The sequence below is a fragment of the Marmota monax genome, unplaced genomic scaffold (assembly GCF_021218885.2).
Source record: "Marmota monax isolate L192 unplaced genomic scaffold, Marmota_monax_Labrador192_F-V1.1 WCK01_AAM20220418_F8-fsc00005, whole genome shotgun sequence".
Classification (NCBI taxonomy): domain Eukaryota; kingdom Metazoa; phylum Chordata; class Mammalia; order Rodentia; family Sciuridae; genus Marmota; species Marmota monax.
This window is the reverse complement of record NW_026692254.1, coordinates 24,001,549-24,023,600: the sequence shown is the minus strand read 5'-3', so window position 1 is coordinate 24,023,600 and position 22,052 is coordinate 24,001,549. Positions and strand designations below refer to the sequence as shown.

The 22,052-nt window shown below is 38.1% G+C and overlaps 1 protein-coding gene and 1 non-coding gene across 14 annotated transcripts in view; both read right to left on the bottom strand.

The window, feature by feature from the left end:
- Nucleotides 1-22,052, bottom strand: part of Akap13 (A-kinase anchoring protein 13) — a 353,536-nt gene that overhangs the window by 152,092 nt on the left and 179,392 nt on the right. For all 13 annotated transcript variants that reach the window (XM_046436733.2, XM_046436768.2, XM_046436778.2 and 10 more), the window contains 2 exons: nt 17,905-20,929; nt 14,252-14,385 (listed from right to left, as the gene is read on the bottom strand). In XM_046436733.2, coding sequence (XP_046292689.1) covers nt 14,252-14,385; nt 17,905-20,929 — 3,159 coding nt within the window. The remainder of the gene's footprint in view (nt 1-14,251; nt 14,386-17,904; nt 20,930-22,052) is intronic.
- On the bottom strand, nt 21,156-21,223 carry Trnaa-ggc (transfer RNA alanine (anticodon GGC)). Its single transcript has one exon. It is a non-coding gene; the product is annotated as a tRNA-Ala (tRNA).

Here is a 22,052-nt window from a genome sequence, read left to right as displayed (position 1 = left end):
ATTATGAGAAATCTATAACTGCTCAAATTATAGGTACCGTATACATTCCCAAGGAGACTTTCTTAACGGATGAAATGATGAGATTTTATTTTATTAAGTTTTTCTTCTTTAGAAGCTTTCTTATTTAAGAGGCAAAACAAGCAGCTCTTGTTTATGTTAGGTGAACACAGAACTTAAGATCAAAAGCAATACATAGTTCTTCTACGACATACCTAGTACCTTTAATTCAAGTAGAGCCCTTTTAAGTCTACTGGCAGAAATACTAGTTATACATCTCTAGCATGTAAGAGACATGCAATTTAAAACTACACTGAGATGTAACCTCACTCCAGTCAGAATGGCAATTATTAAGAATATAAGTAATAATAAATGTTGACGAGGATGTGTTTTTATGTTTATCTATATTTTAACACTCAGACTTCATATTATTTATTGGTTTAATACCTGAATGTCTCTTCCCACTGGAATGTGAGCCTTTGAAAGTACAGAGTAACCTATTTTTTATTTTAGCATACCTGGGGCCTCACAAAGAGTTCAGCAAACATTTATTAAATCAAGTACTGAAAATACCAGTGCACCATCCCAGAAATATAAAGTAACATGAAAATTTAAGTGAGTGCCACTATGGCCTGATAACTTCTTCCAAGAGAATTTTAACCATCACCTCAGTCAAATCATTTATCTACATGACCCTAAGAGTAGGTGTGATAATTCTGAAGAAGTTTAAAGTGGGAATAGAATTATAAAATGGCTATTACATGCTAGGATTATATTAACTATCATGGTACAAATAACTAACATCAATACCCCAAATTTACAGATGAGGAAGCCAGGCCTCTAAATAAATGAAGCAAAGTTATTCAAGCTAATAAGAGGAAGACCTGGGATTAAAACCTTAGTTTACTGGGCTCCATAATCTTTTCATTACGCTTAGCTATTATCACTGGTTGTTACTACAAAGAGATAAAAATGAGGAAAAGGAAAATGAGAAGTGTAAAAAAATGGAAAAGCATGATAAGACAGATTTCAGTTTTTGACCCAAGGAAGGAGAGTAGTAGAAGGTATAATGGACATACTTCCTCCAAAATGTAATACGACCTATGAATCAGCAGTGGTATAAAAGAAAAAAGTGGATTATAATATCATTTGTTTTAACAACCTAGAACAAAACACCTTGGAAAATGTTCAAGGAAAAAGAATTAGTTGGGAGAGAAAACATGGCAGCGGGAAGGGAATGAGCCACCCCATGCCCCACGCTGCCGTGCTCACAGATCTAGCCTAGTCAGAATACTGCATATCTAAGAGGATTAGAGCACCCAGTACTATCCAGCTGCTCTCCACAGAAATCACCAGCACTGTGACTCTACGCAGGGCTCCAGCTTTCGAGAAGAATGCCCGGCGTTGGAGCAGGACCCAAAGCTGGAAGTTCCAGCCCACGCAAGACTCCTCGAGCACCTTAGCAGCATCACCTATCAACACATCTGCAGATCGCCAAGACTTCCCTCCGCTCCTACGCAAGTCACTCAGCTGCTACCTACCCACAGGGTAACACCATTGCCTGGCTCCCCCTACCTCACCAGGCTCTCCCAACCTCACCATGCTCTCCCAACCTCACCAGGCTCTCCCAACCTCACCAGGTTACCCCCACCTCACTAGGCTCCCTGGTAGAAAGCAGACCACCGCCATTTAGACTCAACGTTCTCGCCATTTAGCTGGGGGCAGTTCCCAGATTGGATTTCCAGCAACCAGGTACCAGATTTCGAACCTTTCCCCCTCCCCAGAGGCGGTAACCCAACACAGTAGTTGCCCAACACAGGCGTGCAGTGCAACCAGAAAGCCACCCACGGGAGCCCTGGGATGAAAGTTTTCTCAATTGGGAACTGCTAAGGGAGAAGGAGACAGAGCTCAGTTTGGAGCCTAACAGAGAGACCAGGAACTGGGAAATCTCCAGGCAAGAGAGGGAGATAGTACTGGGTGCTCAAGTCATACAAGCGAGCGGTCCCAGAGCCAGAGGTCCCAAAGCGAGCGGTCCCAAAGAGAGACCCATGTGGTGCAGTCTTTCTGCAGGGATTGGTGGGTGCCACTCCGTGCATCCAAGTGCCCTGTCCTAGGACCAGTCTTCCCACCCTGGTTACCTCCACCATCCAGAGGGCAGAGACACCAGCTTACAACAGACCATGCCGCCTACTGGATGAGAAGAGAAGCAGGAAAGATACGGATCTCTAAATCTAGCTACAACCTTGGCTTCTTCCTTTACAGTTGTTTGTTTGTTTTTTCTCTTCTACCCCTCTATCCTCCGGCCCTCACATCCCCAACATGTGTGAAACCAAGAACTTTGTGTGAAATAGGATTTTCAAAACTGAGTCATCTGAATAATATAATATAGAGGTGTTGTATGTGCCCTTTTTTCTTTTCCTTTTTATTTTTTCATTTTTCTTTCCCCCTCCAAATTTTACTGTTTTAACGTCTATATTTTTCTAAATATGTTTTCTTTTATGTACTCTACTGTCATCCCACATACTTGCCTACCCTAAATTACTTCCTGTGTATTCTCTTGCTACTAACCCTCTTCATTACATTTCTCCTTCATACTTCCTAAGATACATTAACTCTATATCCTCACATCCTACCTCCTCAGCATATCATCCTACACCCCAAACCCAGTTCACTGTCCACTGTCAGAAACTGTAAATTTTTTACAAAACTACTGATTATATTTTAGATAATAATTGAATCCAACATTTCTGTACATCGAGACTAAACTGTAAATGTCTTAATAACAACAAATTGTTCATAGGTGGTACACTGTTGATATTGAGATCTGTTAACATTGTCCTTCCCCACAAAGTAGAGGTCTTAGAACCCTACAAGAGCACTACAAACCTATGGGGTAAAAACAATAACAATCTAGACCCATAGAACTGGAAAAAGAAAGACAGATGAGCAACATGAAAGGACAAGGGAATAAAGTGCCCCAAACAAAAGAAGATACCTCAACATTAGAATCATTTGCAGCCACAGCAGAAGAAATTACAGAGAAGGAGTTCAGGATTTACATGGTTAAAATGTTCTGTGAACTCAAGGGAGATATAAGAGAGCAAATACAGGAAATGAAAGATCACTTTGACAAGGAGCTACATAAACAAATACAGAAAGCAAAAGATCACCTTAACAGGGAGATAGAGGTTCTAAAAACAAAAACAAAACAAAAAAACCAGAAATCTTTGAAATGAAAGAAATAATAAACCAAATTAAAAACTCAAATGAAATCATCACCAACAGAGTAGACCACTTGGAAGATAGGACATCAGACAATGAAGACAAAATATATAATCTGGAAAAGAATATAGACCACACAGTGATAATGGTAAGAAACCATGAGCAGAACATTCAAGAAATATGGGATAGCATAAAAAGACCAAATTTATGAGTTCTTGGGATAGAGGAAGGCATAGAGGTCCAAACCAAAGGAATAAACAATCTATTCAATGAAATAATAGAGATTTTTCCAAACATGAAGAATGAATTAGAAATCCAAATTCAAGAAGCCTACAAGATGCCGAATGTACAAAATCAAAATAGTTCCACATCAATGCACATTATAATGAAAATGCCCAACATACAAAATAAAGAGAGAATTTTAAAAGCCACAAGAGAAAGGAATCAGATTACCTATAGAGAAAAACCAATCAGGATAAGAACAGATTTTTCAACACACACCCTGAAAGCTAGAAGATCCTGGAAAAACATCAAGCTCTGAAAGATAATGGGTGCCAAACAAGAATCTTGTATCCAGCAAAATTAAGCTTTAGATTTGAAGATGAAATAAAAACCTTCCATGATAAACAAAAGTTAAAAGAATTTATAGCTAGAAAACCGACACTACAAAACATCCTTGAAAAAATATTCCATGAAGAGGAAATGAAAAACAACAATGAAAATCAGCAGAGGGAGGTAATAACTTAAAAGAAAAACTAATCAAAGAAGAAAATCAAGTTAAATAACAAAAATAAACAAATATGGCTAGAAATACAAACCATGTCTCAATAGTAACTCTGAATATTAATGGCTTAAACTCATCAATAAAAAGACAGACTAGCAGATTGGATTAAAAAAACCCCACCCAACAATATGCTGCCCCCAGGAGACTCATCTGATAGGAAAAGACATACACAGACTGAAGATGAAAGGTTGGGAAAAATCTTACCACTCACATGGACTGTGGAAGCAAGGAGGGGTTTCCCTCCTCCTTTCAAATAAAGTAGCCAAAGTTAATCAAAAGGGATATAGATGGACATTACATACTGCTCAAGGGAACCACACACCAACAAGATAGGACAATCAAAAATATATATGCCTCAAACAATGGTGCAGCTATGTTCATCAAACAAATTCTTCTTAAGTTCATGGTTCAAATTGATCACAACACAATAATCTTGGGTGACTTTAACACAACTCTCTCACCACTGGATAGATCTTCTAAACCAAAGTTGAATAAAGAATCTATAGAGGGCTGGGGATGTGGCTGGTCTGGGGATGTGGCTCAAGCAGTAACGTGCTCGCCTGGCATGCGCGGGGCGCTGGGGTCGAAACTCAGCACCACATAAAAATAAAACAAAGATGTGTCCACCGAAAACTAAAAAATAAATATTAAAAAATTCTCTCTCTCTCAAAAAAAAAAAAAATCTATAGAACTCAATAATATAATCAATAATTTAGACTTAACTAACATATATACAATATTTCAACCTGCATCAACCAGATACACTTTCTTCTCAGCAGCACATGGATCCTTCTCTAAAATAGACCATATACTAAGCCACAAAGCAACTCTTAGCAAATACAAAAAAGTAGAGATACTAATGGAATACAATTGGAAATCAGTGACAAAATAAAAAATAAAAATTACTCCAACACCTGGAGACTAAACAATATGCTACTGAATGAACAATGGATTGCAGAAGACATGAAAGAGGAAATTTAAAAATTCTTAGAGGTAAATGAGAACACAAGCACAACATATCGAAATCTCTGGGACACTATGAAAGCAGTTCAAAGAGGAAAGTACATTGCATGGAGTTCATTCCTTAAAAGAAGAGTCAACAAATCAATGACCTCAATTTACATCTCAAAGCCCTAGAAAAAGAAGAACAAATCAACAGCAAAAGCAGAAGAAGGCAAGAAACAATTAAAATTAGAGCTGAGATCAGTGAAATCAAAACAAAAGGAACAACTGAAAAAATTGACAAAACAAAAAGTCGGTTCTTTGAAAAAATAAATAAAATTGACAGACCCTTAGATACACTAACAAAGAAGGAGAGAACTCAAATTACCAGCCTATGTGATGAAAAAGATAATATCATACAACAGAGACTATAGAAATACAGAGGATAATAAGAAATTATTTTGAAAACTTATACTCTAATAAAATAGAAAATAGTGAAGGCATCTACGAATTTCTTAAGTCATAGGACTTGCCCAGATTGAATCAGGAAGATATACACAATTTAAACAGACCAATATCAAGTGATTAAACAGAAGATGCCATCAGAAGCCTACCAACCAAGAAAAGCCCAGGACGGGACAGTTACACAGCCGGGTTCTACAAGACCTTTAAAGAAGAACTAATACCAATACTCTTCAGTTTATTTCAGAAAATAGAAAAAGAGGCAGCACTTCCAAACTCATTTTCTGAGGCCAATATCACCCTGATCCCAAAAATGGGCAAAGACATATCAAAGAAAAAAAAAACCTTTAGATCAATATTTCTAATGAACATAGATGCAAAAATTCTCAATAAAATTCTGGCAAATCGAATACAAAAACATCAAAAAGATCGTGCACCATGATCAAGTGGGATTCATTCAGGTTGGTTCTACATAATGAAATCAATAAATGTAATTCATCACATCAATAGACTGAAAGAATCTTATGTTCATCTTAATAGATGCAGAAAAAGCATTTGACAAAACACAGCACCCCTTCATGTTCAAAACACTGGAAAAACTAGGGATAACAGGAACATATCTCAACATCACAAAGGCTATCTACGCTAAGCCCCAGGCCAACATCATTCTAAAATGAAGAAAAATTGAAGGCATTCCCACTAAAAACTGGAACAAGACAGGGATGCCTTCTTTCACCACTTTTATTTAACACAGTCCTTGAAACACTGGCCAGAGCAATTAGACAGACGAAAGAAATTAAAGGGATACGTATAGGAAAATAAAAACTTAAATTAACACCATTTGCTGACAATATGATTCTATACCTAGAAGACCCAAAAAGCTCTACCAGAAAATTTCTAGAACTAGTAAGTGAATTCAGAAAAGTAGCAGGTTATAAAATCAACACCCATAAATCAAAGGCATTTCTATGTATTAGTGACAAATCTTCTGAGAGGGAAATGAGAAAAACTACTCAAACATACCCTAAAAAAATAAATACATAAAAATAAAACACTTGGGAATCAAATTAACGAAAGAGGTAAAAGATCTATACAATGAAAACTACAGAACCTTAAAGAAAGAAACCAAAGAAGAACTTAGAAGATGGAAAGATCTACCTTGCTCTTGGATAGGCAGAATATTATCAAAATGACCATACTACCAAAAGCATTATATAGATTTAATGCAATTCTGATCAAAATCTCAATGGCATTCCTCATAGAAATAGAAAAAGCAATCATGAAATTCATCTGGAAAAATGGGAGACCCAGAATAGCTAAAGCAATCCTTAGCAGGAAGAATGAAGCAGGTGGCATCACTATACCAGACCTTAAACTATACTACAGAGCAATAGTAACAAAAACAGCATGATATTGGCACCAAAACAGACTGGTAGACCAATGGTACAGAAGAGATGACACAGAGACTAACCCACAAAATTACAATTACCTTATATTAGACAAAGGTGGCAAAAACATGCATTGGAGAAAAGATAGCCTTTTCAACAAATGGTGTTGGGCAACCTGGAAATCCATATGCAACAAAATGAAATTAAACCCCTATCTCTCACCATGCAAAAAAACTCATCTCAAAATGGACCAACGGCCTAGGAATTAAACCAGAGACTCTGCATCTAATAGAAGAAAAAGTAGGCCATAATCTTCATCACGTGGAATTAGGCCGCAACTTCCTTAATAAGAATCCTATAGTGCAAGAATTAAAACCAAGAGTCAATAAATGGGATGGACTCAAACTAAAAAGTTTCTTCTCAGCAAAAGAAACAATCTGTGAGGTGAACAGAGAGCCTACATCTTGGTACCAAATTTTACTCCTCACACATCATATAGAACACTAATCTCTAGGGTATATAAAGAACTCAAAAAGCTAAACACCAAAAAAACAAATAACCCAATCAATAAATGGGCCAAGGACATGAAGAGACACTACTCAGAAGAGGATATTCAATCAATCAACAAATACATGAAAAAAATGTTCATATATCTCTAGCAATTAGACAAATGCAAATCAAAACTACTCTAAGATATCATCTCACTCCAGTCAGAATGGCAGCTATCATGAAGACAAACAATAATAAGTGTTGGCGAGGATGTGGGGAAAAAGGCACACTTATACATTGCTGGTGGGACTGCAAATGGTGCAGCCAATGTGGAAAGCAGTATGGAGATTCCTTGGAAAACTTGGAATGAAACTACCATTTGACCCAGCTATCCCTCTCCTTGGTCTATACCCAAAGGACTTAAAAACAGCATACTACATGGACAGCATATTACAGCCACATGTTTATAGCAGCATAATTCATAATAGCTAAACTCTGTAACCAACCTAAATGCCCTTCAGTAGATGAATGGACTAAAAAATGTGGCATATATACACAATGGAATATTACTCCAGAATAGAGTGAATAAAATCATGGCATTTGCAGGTAAATGGATGCAGCTGGAGAAGATAATGCTAAGTGAAGTTAGCCAATCCCAAAAAATCAAATGGTGAATGTTTTCTCTGATATAAGGTGACTGACTCATAGTTGGGTAGGGAGAGGGAGCATGGGAGGAATTGATGAACTCTAGACAGGGCAGAGGGGTGGGAGGGGAAGGGAGGGGGCAGAGGGTTAGCAATGATGGAGGAATGTGATGGACTTCATACTCCAAAGTACATGTATGAAGATATGAATTGGTGTGAACATACTTTATATACAGATATGAAAATTTTTCTATATGTGTAATAAGAATTGTGATGCATTCCACTTCATGTATTTAAAAAATAAGACTAATGAAAAAAGAAAAAATACAAAAAAAGTATTAGTTAAGAATTTGATCATTAAAGAAAGTCTGATTTTTAAAAGTCCCTTATGATTATCCTTTTGGTTCAGCATAAGATATACCCCCAATATTTATGAGTTTGTTCCAATCATTTTGGAATCATACAATGGCCGAAAATTAAGAGCTGGAATGAACTTTAGAGATTATTTAATCATTATACACATAAAAGAGAAAAGAGAGACCAGAGAGATTAAACAACTTGTTTAAGGTCACTTAAAAATATATAGCCAGACCATTAAACTACGCCCTTACATACATTATTGATGGATGCTTTTACTCTAAAGTTACAGTTTTGCCTCTTGCAACTTTACAATCTGGGATACTTTGAAGCATGTCTTTTTATTTTTATTTTTGCAGCTGTGTTGAAAACCTATAGAAGCAGCCTTTAATAAAACTTTCTGGAAATTCTCCATTTCAGGAGACTTAGAGCAAAAGAGTCTGCAAAAACCATACATGAAAAGGCTGAGTTTTCCTGTAACTGATGCTAGCTCCAGTTTTGTACCTAAAAGGAATAATTTGGGGTGAGGGGGTTCTCCTAAATGCCAAATGTATCCAGAGAAAATTCATGGCAATCAGAAAGACGCCAATAAGCCTCTTAGGTGACACATAGACCACAAAACTACAAATGTAAATATAATGTCACTTTAGTTACCAAATAGCCTAGCAGCTACTCTACTTTCCCACAGCATGAAGGCTATGAACAGCCACATAAAACATAAAAGTGTTTAACCAAACTACTCAAGTAAGGGTGGAAATGCAAGCTTGCCCCCTTGAGATAAGAGAAAGAAAACACAGTGTTCCCATTAAAAATTATAAAAGGACACAGAGAATGGAGGAAGATAATAACAGGAAATAGTCCAAGACCAAAACTGTGATTACCACAACTCTGAAGATATAAACATTAATATTGTAAAAATAACTAGGAATGAAAATTCAGTTAATTTAATGTTTGCCTGTATAATTATAAAAAACGGAATCATGGTTCTGACTGAAAATGCTTTCCTGATTGGGGAGGGTACGTTAATGAAGAGTAAATTCCTAGAGTAAGCTAATATCAACATATGGAATTTTATAGTTGTCCCTGAATATATTTGCTCTTGAGTATTTGTCTCCTGACAAGATATACTGGCTTGTAGAATTAACCGTTCCATATGGCTAACAAGCTTATTCAATGAGAATCTGGAAAGGAATTATTTCAGAGATACCTTCAAGAACAAATACCCCAGGAGAGCAACTTCTTTCTAATGAACTTGGCAACATCTTGCACCACATGGAGATGTTGGGTTACAGGTCTAAGGCAGGAAAATAGTAATCTGAAATTCCTTGCTAGCCACAGTGGAACATACTCTCAAGGTGAATGGTCCCAGAGGTTTTATTTATGGACTCAGGAATTCAATATCATCTCCTGCTTCTCATTCAACACATGGTTCTACACCTCTTCCCGTCTTTCTTTAGGAAATAATATCCAGGTTGAGAATACCTTATTGATTTTGACATATAAGCAAGCACTTAGGATGAATACCATCTTGGTGGTATTTAGTTGTAGCTACAAAAAGCAAATAAAAACACAAGACTTATTTTAAAATGAATCAGTTCAGATCCTAAATGGCCAAAGAAATTCTCTTCACTATTAGTGAAGGCATGGAAGTATAACACAATGAATTTCAAATTTCAATATATATAGGCATCATTCAGGGATACTTGTTTAAAAAGCAAAATCCTATCCTAAACCAAATGAACTGAATTTCCTGAGAGTACACCCTCAGGATGACTTCTCAGGATACAGTTAATGGAAATATTACTAGCACAGAAGTTGGGTTACAGTCCAGCTGAAAGTCAATTAGTTGTGGAAAATGGCAAGGCATTTAATCATGAATCCATTTCTTCTTCAATAAAGCAAAGGTGCTAGACAGAGATAATCTTTTAGGTATCTTCAAATTTCAAGGATCTCAGAAATAAAATAATATCCAGGTATACCAACTTAAATTATTATGTGATGCTATTATACTTAGGCTTTTATAACATATGTTCAAAAAGTTATAACAGCCTGAACCATCATATTTCATTGGTAATTAAAATCAGTCAATAGGATACTGGAATCTGAGGTTGCAAAACTAAGCAGCATCTGTACTTTCTGTGTGCCAGTCTGTTCTAAGCGCTTGATAAATGATATTCATTCATTGAGAGGAAAACAAGAAGACATCAAAAGGTAGTCTGAAACCACTGAAATATGTAAAAGGGAATAATGTTGAATACTAAATTGTAATTACTATTAAAACTCTGGCAATACTTAACATTAAACCATAATCATAAAATGATAAAACGATCAATGGAAAAGAACCTTACTAGGTACAAATTAATGACTCTGCTTCCTAGATTGTGAATAATTTTCAATTCAGTAAAGAAATATCAGTTGAAATTATCAAGAAATCAGCAGCACTTAACCCTTCATGTATGTTGTCTGATAATATAAGCAAACATAAATCTTGATATTGTCTAATTCCTTTACAAACTATGATTTTAAAGCATTTATTTTCTAAAGTAAGGGCTTACAACATGTCAAATGGGTTAAGGAAGGAGTAAGAAATTAATTAATTTGTATGATAGATATCAGCTAGACTAGAGAAAACAGTAGCTTGCTTCTTTAAATCCTTGGTAGTTCCACTCTGGACAGAGATTCCCATTGCTTTTACAATTAATTATGTTAAAAGGAGGTTACAAAATGGGAAGACCCTCCCTCATAAGAATATAATGGATTATTTACATTTACTAGAAAACTGCAACAAATTCATCACTGTCCTAGTTTTTCAAGACAATAGCAAAGCATAAGATACATGTACGTGTTCTGTTTTACATTTGAGACAGAATAAGTAGATGAAGCAATAACTGGCTAACACATAGACTAGGCATGTGCCCGACATACTGGACTAAATAATATTAAACAAAGGCCACTCCACCCTCAACTACAATCATAAGCTCAATTAACTTTTCCAAATGTAAACAGATTCTAGAAGAGTAAGGCTAAGAAGATGAACAGAAAAAAGGAAATTAAGCTCTACAGACTTTATGTCAAAAAGCTGGTTCAGAAAAGACAGACCTGGAACCCTCGCTCCAAACTTACAGTTTAGTAACTAGAAGTTTCACCACAAAAATACTTTTTAAAAAGAACAGGAATAGAAGAAATCTGCTTGCTTTCTTTTTTTCATCCATGTATATACAAGTATTTTGTGGGTCAGGGACTCACATACTACTACTGCAAGTGAGTGGCCCACTGCCTGTCCATTATTAAAAAAAAAAAAAAAAAAAAAAACTAAGTAGATTCGACATTTTTAAGTGCCTGGAAAAAAATCAGAAGAAAACTCTTCCATGACATTTAAACATTATAAGAACAGAGTCTCACTGCAGCATCCACAAATAAGGTTTTACTGAAGCAGAGTCAGGCTCATTCGTTTACATACTGTGATGGCTCCTTTTGTAAAAGCAAAGGTGACTAGTGATGATGTAGACTGAATGTCCTATTTACTTTCTGCCCTTAACAAAGAAGGAGTACAAACCTCTGCTCTTTTCTGACTCAGTGAAAACTACATAATAAATATATGAAGAGTTTCATCAGAAAAGAGAGAAAATAAGACAATGGAAAAATTAAAGTTTGTATCCAAACTTTATCCTTCAATTCATAGCTAATAGGGAAAGTTTGGCAGAGTGACAGGGAGTGAGGCAATGACAAGGAGTGAGGCAGATTTCACATTATTGTAACTATGCTGATGGAACAAAAAAACCCTCACCATTTAGACTTGAAAATCCTATTGGCATATGCTTTCTCCAGCTACACCAAGTGGAAGCAGACACAAAGCATAAGGGAAAGATCTCTTAGCAAGAAACAAATAAGAGGATTCTAAGGCTCCTTAACATGTGTCCACCAATGACAGAACCCAGGGTAAAGAGTTAGGGAGGAATGTGCCTTGTTATGTAAGTTCTAGGTTAGAAATCAAACCCCAAATTCTCTTTCCAGCTGTGTCTGACTTTGAACTAGTCAGATGACTCTCCTAGGGTCTACTCTTTTATCTGTAATGTAGCATGCTGACCTACCAGAGGAATTCTCTCTCATCTTCTAAACTAGAGGAAAAACCAAAAGAGGAAAGGGACTAGGAGAGAAAGGACTTTAAAAGAAGAAGAATGTCTTAAGAACTTTTTAAAAGTTCCTTTGTTTTAAAAGTTATCAGTTTTAAATCATAAAGTTTCTTCTTTAAAGTAGACAATACACACTTAGGAAAGAGCTGTCCCTCATCTGAGAGCAGTGGCTTTATAGCCAAGCATCAGATGGCGCTAGATGACACTAACCACTACATCAGGATGGAGAACTAAGAAACAGAGGCATTTGAATTTGAGGATGTGAGTTTGTTCCTTCCCATTCTGAGGGGTTTCAGTAACAAAAGACATATGTACCCATGCTGGGTGTGTTCTTTTTTTTCCCAGGAGCAAAAGCAACATTTATCTGAAAAATGCCTGCTATACAAGTAGCCACCCAGGCATTAGTCATGAATATTATCTGGAACAATTAGGGGCCAGTTAGAACAGTCAGCACCTTCCTACCACTGTACTCCAATAAAATTAGGCTTATTTATCAGGTTATACACGTGAAAGTTTGGATAGTACAGTTCTGTTTACTTACTGGGGTAACTTTAAGAAACAAAACTCAAATTAGCTCCCTGAAGAGCAAAAACAGCGCACTGTCAAGTCTAGCAGAGGAATACTAACTTTCCAAGGGGCAGTATGATTTAGCCCATTAACTTGGTTTACAACTTTCTATAGGTTTTTCTTTGACAAGCATGGAATCTTAAAAGTAAGAGTACTATTTTCCCCTAATGAATTTAAGATCTCATTTTAAAAGTTAGTAGCCTTAAACCAGAGAAAAATTATCTCAAGATTTTGAAGAAAAACATTTTTAAAAATCTAATGAATATTAAGTATAGAAGTACTATATGACCTAGCAATTCCACTATTAGGTACATGAAAACATTATGTCCACATAAATTTGTACGTAAAATATTCACAGTGACATTTCTAATAGCCAGAAAGTGGAAACAATTCAAATACACAATAAAATGTGGTAATTTATACAACAGACTGACAATTAAAAAGAACTGAAATAATGATTGATGTTGCAACATGGATTAACCTTGAGAATACCACACTAAATGAACAAAGTAAGTCACAAAAGACCACATATTGGGTAATTCTTTTATATGAAGTTCCAGAATGGGTATATCTGTAGAAACAGAAAGTGGATAAATGACTGCCAGAAGATGATGGGAGGGAAGAGCAGCAAGGGTGGGCTGCTAACGGGCATGGACTTTCTTTATGGAGTGAGGATAATATTGTCAAGTTAGAACATTAGTGGTGGCAGCTGCATAAGTCTATATTAAAAGCTACTTAACTGTGCAGTTTATTTGAATGTGCCCTTTATTTGAATGGGTGGGTTTTTATGGTATCTCAATAAAGGTGTTATGAAAAAAAAAACTAAACTTTTTTCTTTGCTAAAAATGATAACACTTCATATTTTAGACAGCTATAAAACAAAAACCTCACTTTTGCTGCTACTGAAAGAGGAGTCAGGTTTAAGACAGGTTTACAGATTCCCCTTTTGTGGTAATTCTTACTGTCTGACCACTTTAAGCGTTATGACAAAAGTTAGTCTTGTGTTCATGGAGGAAATGTATTTCACTGTACTCTCCAAGATATTCATGTAGGCGGGCCCATCTCAAACTTTGTTGTGTGGTACACAGTTTTTATGAAAGCTTAGCTGCAACAACAACCACATTTCTATATCAGAATTAGAGAAAAAGGGGGCAAGGATATTGTTGTGCCCCTATGCCCCAAACAAAAACCACAGCCATAAAACAGACACAGGAGACCAAACTAATAAACATACACTGTGCTTATACACTTACTGATGCTACTTACCGCCTGGGTCTTTGGGCCTTGTTTCATCCTACGTGTGGTAGCTCCATTCCCTATAGCCACCTCTTCAGACACTGAACTAGCTCTGGTCTTACTTAGAAAATCCACTTCATCTTCAGCTTTCCTGTCTGGCATTTCTGAAGAGAAAAGGAGGGTTATAAAGTGAGTGCATTTGAAAAAATTCATTCTTGGGACTCACTATTTACACAACAAGCTCCAGGTTTCATGTTTTGTTTGTTTTGCCTTAAATGGAAAAGTATTCTTTTGCTGTCAGGAGCTGGTGTCACTCTGACCCCATGCTGAGTGAGCTACTCTTATCACATGGTTGTGTGGTTTTCATGTTCATTTCACCCCTGACTTTTCATGACAAATCTGTGAGTATGGTGCTGACTTCCGTGTGGAAAAGTCAATTCATAAACCGTAAGGGAACAGATTAACAGCTATAAGTAGTCCTTTCTGACTATACCAAAAATATTTTTTTTAAAAATAGCCAGAGGGATTTGTACTGAGAATGAGACAAACCCTCTGGAACAAGTCTGACTTATTCTAAACCTGTACTACACACACTCCCGATCTACCCTATCACTGTAATCACTAAAATTGAACTACTCCAGAAAATTACTTTTGATTTTAACTCTTTATTTTCTCCAAAACCAAAACATTAAAAAAAAGACTAGCAATTCATTTTATTAAGAAAAAACCTTTATACATATTTTCTCTAGTATTATGTAGTTGTCTTCTAGCTGGCCACACCAACAGACTGAACAGTGATGCTTTTGTTACTTGGCCAAACAAATACAGGAAGGAAGTGATAAAAATGATGCTGGAGGTAAATCTGGGCTTCTGATACTTGTATAAAGGGAAAAATGATTAACAAATTTGTCTCAGTATTCTAAATGCAAACAGAACTGTCATCTCATTTTCATGTGAAAAATGTGCTGTGGTCTTCATTGATCTCATGATACCACTACTCTGACAAATAAAAATGCTCCCTACAAATACCAAAAAACACAAAGCTTGTTTCTTTTGCCAAATAATAAATTATACTAATTAAGATTTTATTCTAGAAGTACATGCAACATGTCCAAAGTTCTCTTTTGATTTGGGAAGGTTAGATTCCTATAAACGAACATTTATAAATCTCCTTTTTTCTCTCCTTGCCTTTATAATTATATAATCTTACTACCAATTTAAAAATGGATTAAGAAGTTTCTTTGCCCAGAGTATCAAAATCTAAGTTTTATAAACTATAAAGTTAAAAAAAAAATCTCACTGAACAATGCCTTTAGAAATACCCCTTTATCAAAATATTTCTAAGTGAGAGTAATTGGAGGAATAGGTGTTGATTTTTTTTAAATTTTATTTTATTCATCTGGGGATGGTATTCTTGGCACAACCTTACTTTCCTATACCCCAAAACAGAAAATATGTATCTTGGCACATAGCAACCAGTTCCAATGGTAAACAGTGATTACAGAGATGTGAGGGGTGTTGGTAGCTCTGTGGGACTGGCATGGTTCAGTCATGCACCACCAACTTCCTAAGCACTGCAATCAATGCTTTTGATGGGTGAGAGATCACATCCCCTTTATTCTATCTGGCTCTTTCCCAATCAGCAGCTAAACCTATGTTTCCTCTCTGGTAAAACTACATAGTTAAATTTACAAGTGAAATGTAAATTTCCTAGGAAATACCCTTTGGCTCTGAGATCAGACTCAGGTGCTTTTTCTTAGGGTAATGTGACCAGGGACTTTTCCCAGCCCTAATTTCTGAAGAAGGCACCAATTTCTTTACCACTGGATACTTTTCCCTGTAGTTTGAGATCATGAGAACAGTAAACCTATGAAGACACCTTTTGGAAACAGGACAAGTAATTCACATACATAAAATACACCAATCCCAAGACCACATACACTGTTGAAATTTCCTATTTTCTTTCCTTTTTAATTTCCTTTTATTTATTTATTAAATTTTGATTTGTGCTTTCTTCCTTCTTAAAGAGTTTACAATCTTAAAACACTTCCTAGTGTATTCACTACACTTATGTACTATTAAAGTTTGAAATTCTCCATTGTCACCTTTTCTCATAGAGCACTACAGACACAAACCCTACATAGTACAAGTTGCTTCTGACCATGGAGTCAGAAGAAGAAATAATTCCACCCATGTGGCCAAGGACACAAGCACCCAAATTAAATGAACATAGCCAGGCATCAACTTACAGCCACTCCCATTCTTCTGAAATGCCAACCTGCCAGGGGCCCCAAAATAGACTTGTTGTTGTGCCTTATTTAAAACAGTAGAGACATTCTCATTTAAATTCTGAGACAGCAATCAACAAATTTCTATCACTAATAATTTAAAGCATTAATAAATCTAAAAACCTTTAGTCACCAAAAATTCTACTTCCGATTACTTAAATCCCCCAGCTGGGACAGGGTGGAGGGTACAAAATGGCTAAAAGCTCTTTACCAGGGAAATTAACCACTGTGTTTAAATTGCACTTCTTCTTAAGCAATTGTTTTTGTTGCTCCGTTTCTCACCACACCACACCCCACACTCCTAACACGTACTATACTATAAAAGCTTGTCAAAATTTAAAAAGGGGAAAAAACAGAACAAAAACAACCAAATAATAAGGATAAACAAGCTATCTCTTACCTACAAAAGCACAGGGGCAGGCATGCAGATAGGTCTTCTGTCTATCGATGGTAGCAGATGGTAGTATAAGAATGTGCATCCAACTGACCTTTAAAGACTTCAGAAGTCAAGACCAAGACAGACTCCAGTTTCAGCTTCAGTCTCAACCCCCAATAAGTTTTATTCAGATAGTTTATTTCCACTGAGCAACAGTGGTTTCTCTTTGCTGTCTCTGGACGTGGTTACCCATAGATGGAACAGGCTGCTGTATGAGCAATCTGCTCAGTGCAGCTGCTTCACCAAGATAAGCAGACACAAGGTCTGCCTGGTGACAGCAGCTCAGCAGACTGGGCTTGGGCGGAAATCCTGCATCCTATCCTCTGTGTTGTGCAGGGTCCTGAATTCTCAGACTCTGCTCAGAAGTAATAAGCAATGGAACTGGAGTTTTGCTCCTCAGGCAGGAAAAGGAGGGAGTCTCCTCAGTCAAACCACTGACCTCATACCACCATTTTGGGTGCTGGGTTTAAAATGATACTTATTTATAGCTGTTCATAAAACTACTCTGACTCTAAATTTTCTCAGAATACAGACAGAATGATAAAGAGGAAGAGTTTCAGGCTTGTAAATAAAACACATCCTTTACAGCACTGTTTTATGGTTCCAAAGAAAAGAACTAGGCCGTGTAAATAAAAACATCTGCTAAATTCCTTCATCTTTTACAGTACTTGTGATCTAGGCACCATCTTCCAGTTTGGAAAGTTGCAACTGCTCCAGTGTGACAGAGCACTTACAGGCTTAAGCAATCAAGCTGTGAGTCTATAATACAGGAAGCAAAATCTGTCCAACCCCAAGACGATGTGCGTCTCTTGATGGTGGTGTCTATTCACTTGGCAATCTACTCAATGAGCAAGAAAGACCTTCAAACAACAAAGACACCTGTATTTTATAGCATGTCCCAGAGACTGTAAAGGAAATCTGCTTCTTGAAATATTAATTTTGTATTTTGCTTTGCTTACCTGTTGCCAGCTCGGGCTGACCAATCTCTGGCTCCTCCCTTCCAGCAAAACATCCTGAAGGGTTCCCAGTCAGCTGTTCTGTCCTAGGGCCCAGATCAGGACCAGATGGTGATAACTGACTGATTTTCCCCTCAGGAATCAGCACTCCTGAGGCTTTGACTCCTTCAATGACAGCTTCCACTATACGGCAGGCAGTCACCTCTAGCAAGTCTGCTCCCTCAGGCACATGTGCAGCTTCAACAGAGACCATGCGATCACTCCTTTCCCTGCCTGGAGCCAAGATTTGTGTGACTTCTCTCATGCCAGTGGGAGCCTTGTCATCGAGAGCTGAGAGCCCTGTCTGTGTGGGGAGCTCCTTAGCAATAAGCTGCAGTGCTCCATCATCCACTTGTGACTCTTTGGAGTCACCCATAGAATAGCCGTGGTCTGCTCTCTCCTGCTTCCCTGTCTTCCAATCAGGAGGTACCATCCCCGGGTTTGCAGTTCCCTGTAGTCCAGTCATACCTTTGTTTGGTAAATCTCCTGGCAAACTCTGGATCATATTCTTCTCCTGGCTCAATAAAACTTCTGAAATTGGGATGTTTTGGATGTTGGGTGATGTATCCTTTCTTCTGGGCCTAGCAGTACCTCGGAGAGCATTAACCATTGCAACATCCACCATCACATTTCCACTCAACTCATGAACAGTGGTTTTTCCCTGGGATTCAGTATTATCAACTCCCACATTCAGAGCAAAAGGTGGATTGCAGTTAAGAGCCTCAGATTCATCTGGCAGCAAACCAGACAACAGAGGTGAGCTGTTCTGTTCTGCATTCAAGGCTTCCTGCCTTGAGTCTGTAGCCAGATTTGCTCCTGGTGGCACTAGGCTCTGTGCAGCCCCACCTTCAGTCAGCAGGGAGACTTGTGGGGCCACTTCCTTGTTATGTTTAGTTTCTGTCTTAAGACAAGCAGAGGGTGTGCCCAGTGAACGGCTGGGCTGAAGTGCTTTGTCCTCAGCACAGGCCACCAACGTAGGTTTTTCACAGAATTTTGGAGTCTCTTGTCTGGGAGGTAGTGTTCTCTGCTCTTCCTGAAATGTTCCTGAAGAAAGCATGTCTCCCTTAATGGAGGAACAAGGCACTGCTCTGTCCTTGTCATCTTGTCTCTGCACTATAGAGCTTTCTGTAACCACCAGATTTTTGCCTTCTTCAATGAAAACTGAATTAGAAATCAAAGTGGCCTTACCCACACTCAGTAGAGAAGAGTTAGTCAGAACTTCAGGAGCTGATGAGGGGCCAGGACCTTCAAGCTCCCCACCATGTCTTCCAGGGCTGGTATTCCCCATGCTTAGCTGAAGCTCCACAGCAGCCAAGGGCAAGGACAGGCCTATTGCCCCGTCTCCTGGCAACTGTTCAGCAGGATCATTCAAATCTCCTCCAGCCAGGCCATCTCTACAAGCTGAAGCCCTGTGTAGTTCAGGAGTTGCTGTTCCCTTTTCTTTCTGGGAGGGGACAAGAGAAAGTGCGTCATCTTTGGTTACTGATTCACTGCCTGGACTGGCTGCCAGAGAGAAAGTGCTGTCAGATGGCACCGCCTGGTCTGGAACCAGTTCTTTCTCAGTTTTAGGCACAATTGGATACAGAGGTGAAACTACCTCAAGAACATTTGTTAAAAGCGTATCTAGTTTTGAATCTTTTCCCTGACCTTTTTTATTCAAAACTTTGAGAGGACACAAATCTACACATTCTGAAGTGATTGTATTCACTTGTTGGTCTTCAAGGCAGATGGCAGTGGATGGGTCTTGTGTTTTGGGTTGCCCTTTCATGGTGTTTTCAGGTTGGCTGACCAAGTCATTGCAATGTTTTGCAATCACTTCACCACTAGAAGTCACTGTGTTCTGTTGACATTCCGAGTCAGAGCAGAGTTTATCATCTCCATTGGCACAATAAGCCAGTAATTTTCTCTTTTGGCTTTGAGTATGAGATGAATTCATTTCTGATCCCTGGTTTGGCATTACATCTTTTTCTATCTCAGAAAAGAGTAAATCCAAAGGTAACACTGCTTCACATCTGTCTGCTAAGGAAGTGCTAGGCTCTAATTCATCTAAAATCTTGTTATTTGTAGCAGTTGGGATTATCAGAGAATTCTGATCTAGAGCATCAGCACTTTCCTCACAACTTCCAGAAGTTTCAGTTTCTGCTGTTTTTTCAATGGGGGTTTCTCCAAGACTAAATCCAAATGAAGACTCAGCAGGTCTGTCACTACTCGGGGCACTTGTGGCAAAGACACAGTTTGGAACACTGATTTTATCCACAAGCTCACTTATGACTGGTATGTCAGCGGCTCCAGTTGTGCTGATATTCGACTTCTCAAATCTTTCCTGTGTACTTTCTACTGCTTGAGGCATATTATTCTGGGTGGCAGCAGCTATGTTCATGAGGCTATGTTCCACTTCCCCTGCACCTTGTGAGGCGCTGCTTTCTGCTGTTGAACTGTCTGCTAGTTCACCCCCTGAGAAATGCTGGGCTGTGCCTAACTCTGTGACCACATCTCCCTGCAGCACACTGCCTCCAATGCTCAAAGACTCCTCGTCTGTGCCCATTCTATAAGACATTCTTCCAGTTTCTTCATTTTGGTTTCCACAGGATAGCAGGCCAGCTGTGCCCTTTACTCTACAGTCAGGCATGCTCTGAATGCAGCTGTCTTGATTGGACACAGTTCCAGAGTCCATAATAGGTTTTGGCTCCACCTCTTCCCCTTTTCTCGCCACGCCTTTATGTTTTTTACTGTCAGATCGGTCTGTCTTCTCTTCCTCAACTACACTTGAAAAATCACAGGAATTCTCAATCGGTCCAACAGGGCTCCCCTGGCAGCACACAGTGCTCACAGTCTCTTTAGGAGGAGGAGAAAGCTGCTGGCTATTGGAGGACTCAGGTGAACAGAGAAGGAACTGGCCATCTGTCTCTGGGGCACTGGGCACACTGGAAGGATCCTGTGCTGTCATCATTAAGGGCGCAAGATTGTCCATCTGCTTGAGGTTTGTTTTCTAGGAGGAAATCAAAGATAACTTTTTATTTTTATTTATTTTTTTTTTCCAAAGATAACTTTTTTAAAAAGCTATTCGAGAGAAGATGTCACTGATACTTATAAGCCCAACTCTACTGAACATAACTCACTGCCCTCTTGGCCCTTCCAAGGTCACATGATACGGTGATCTAAGCAAATACAAATTAATTATCTCTCTCTCTTTTTTAATATGTTTATTTTTTTTATGTTGTGCTGAGGATCGAACTCAGGGCCTCCCACGTGCCAGGCGAGTGCTCTACCACTGAGCCACAACCCCAGCCCTAATTATCTCTCATTTCTGCTATTATTTTCCTCTCTCCACTGGGGTGTTAAAAATGACTTAGGAAATACTCACTGATTCTTTTCTATATAGAAAATTATGCTAGAAAGTAGATTAAAACTAAGGCTCAAAAATCTTATTTTAAAAAAGCACTGTGAGCCAAGAAGAAATACAATCTACCAACAAATATGGAAAAATGTTCACCATCTCTAGCAATTAGAGAAATGCAAATCAAAACTACTCTAAGATTTCATCTCACTCCAGTCAGAATGGAAATTATTAAGAATACAAACAGTAAGTGTTAGTGAGGATATGGGGGGAAAGGTACACTCATATATTGCTGGTGGGACCGCAAATTGGTGCACCACTATAGAAAGCAATATGGAGATGCCTCAGAAAAGTTGGAATGAAACCACCATTTGACCTAGTTATCCCATTCGTTGGCATATAACCAAAGAACTTTAAATTAGCATACTGCAGTGACACAGCCACATCAATGTAGCAGCTCAGTTCACAATAGCTAAGCTATGGAACCAACATAGATGCCCTTCATCAGATGAATGGATAAAGAATATGTGATATGGAATATTACACAGCCTTAAAGAAGAAAGAAATTATGGCATTTGCAGGTAAATGGATGGAGCTGGAGAATATCATGCTAAGTGAAATAAGCCAAACCCCAAAAAAGCAAAGGGCAAATGTTCTCTCTCATAAGCAGATTCTGATCCACAATTGGGGGGGGGGGTAAGAAAAGAATGAAGGAACTTTGGATTGGGCAGAGGGGAGTGAGGGAGGAAAAGGGAGGGGTATGAGGATGGGACAG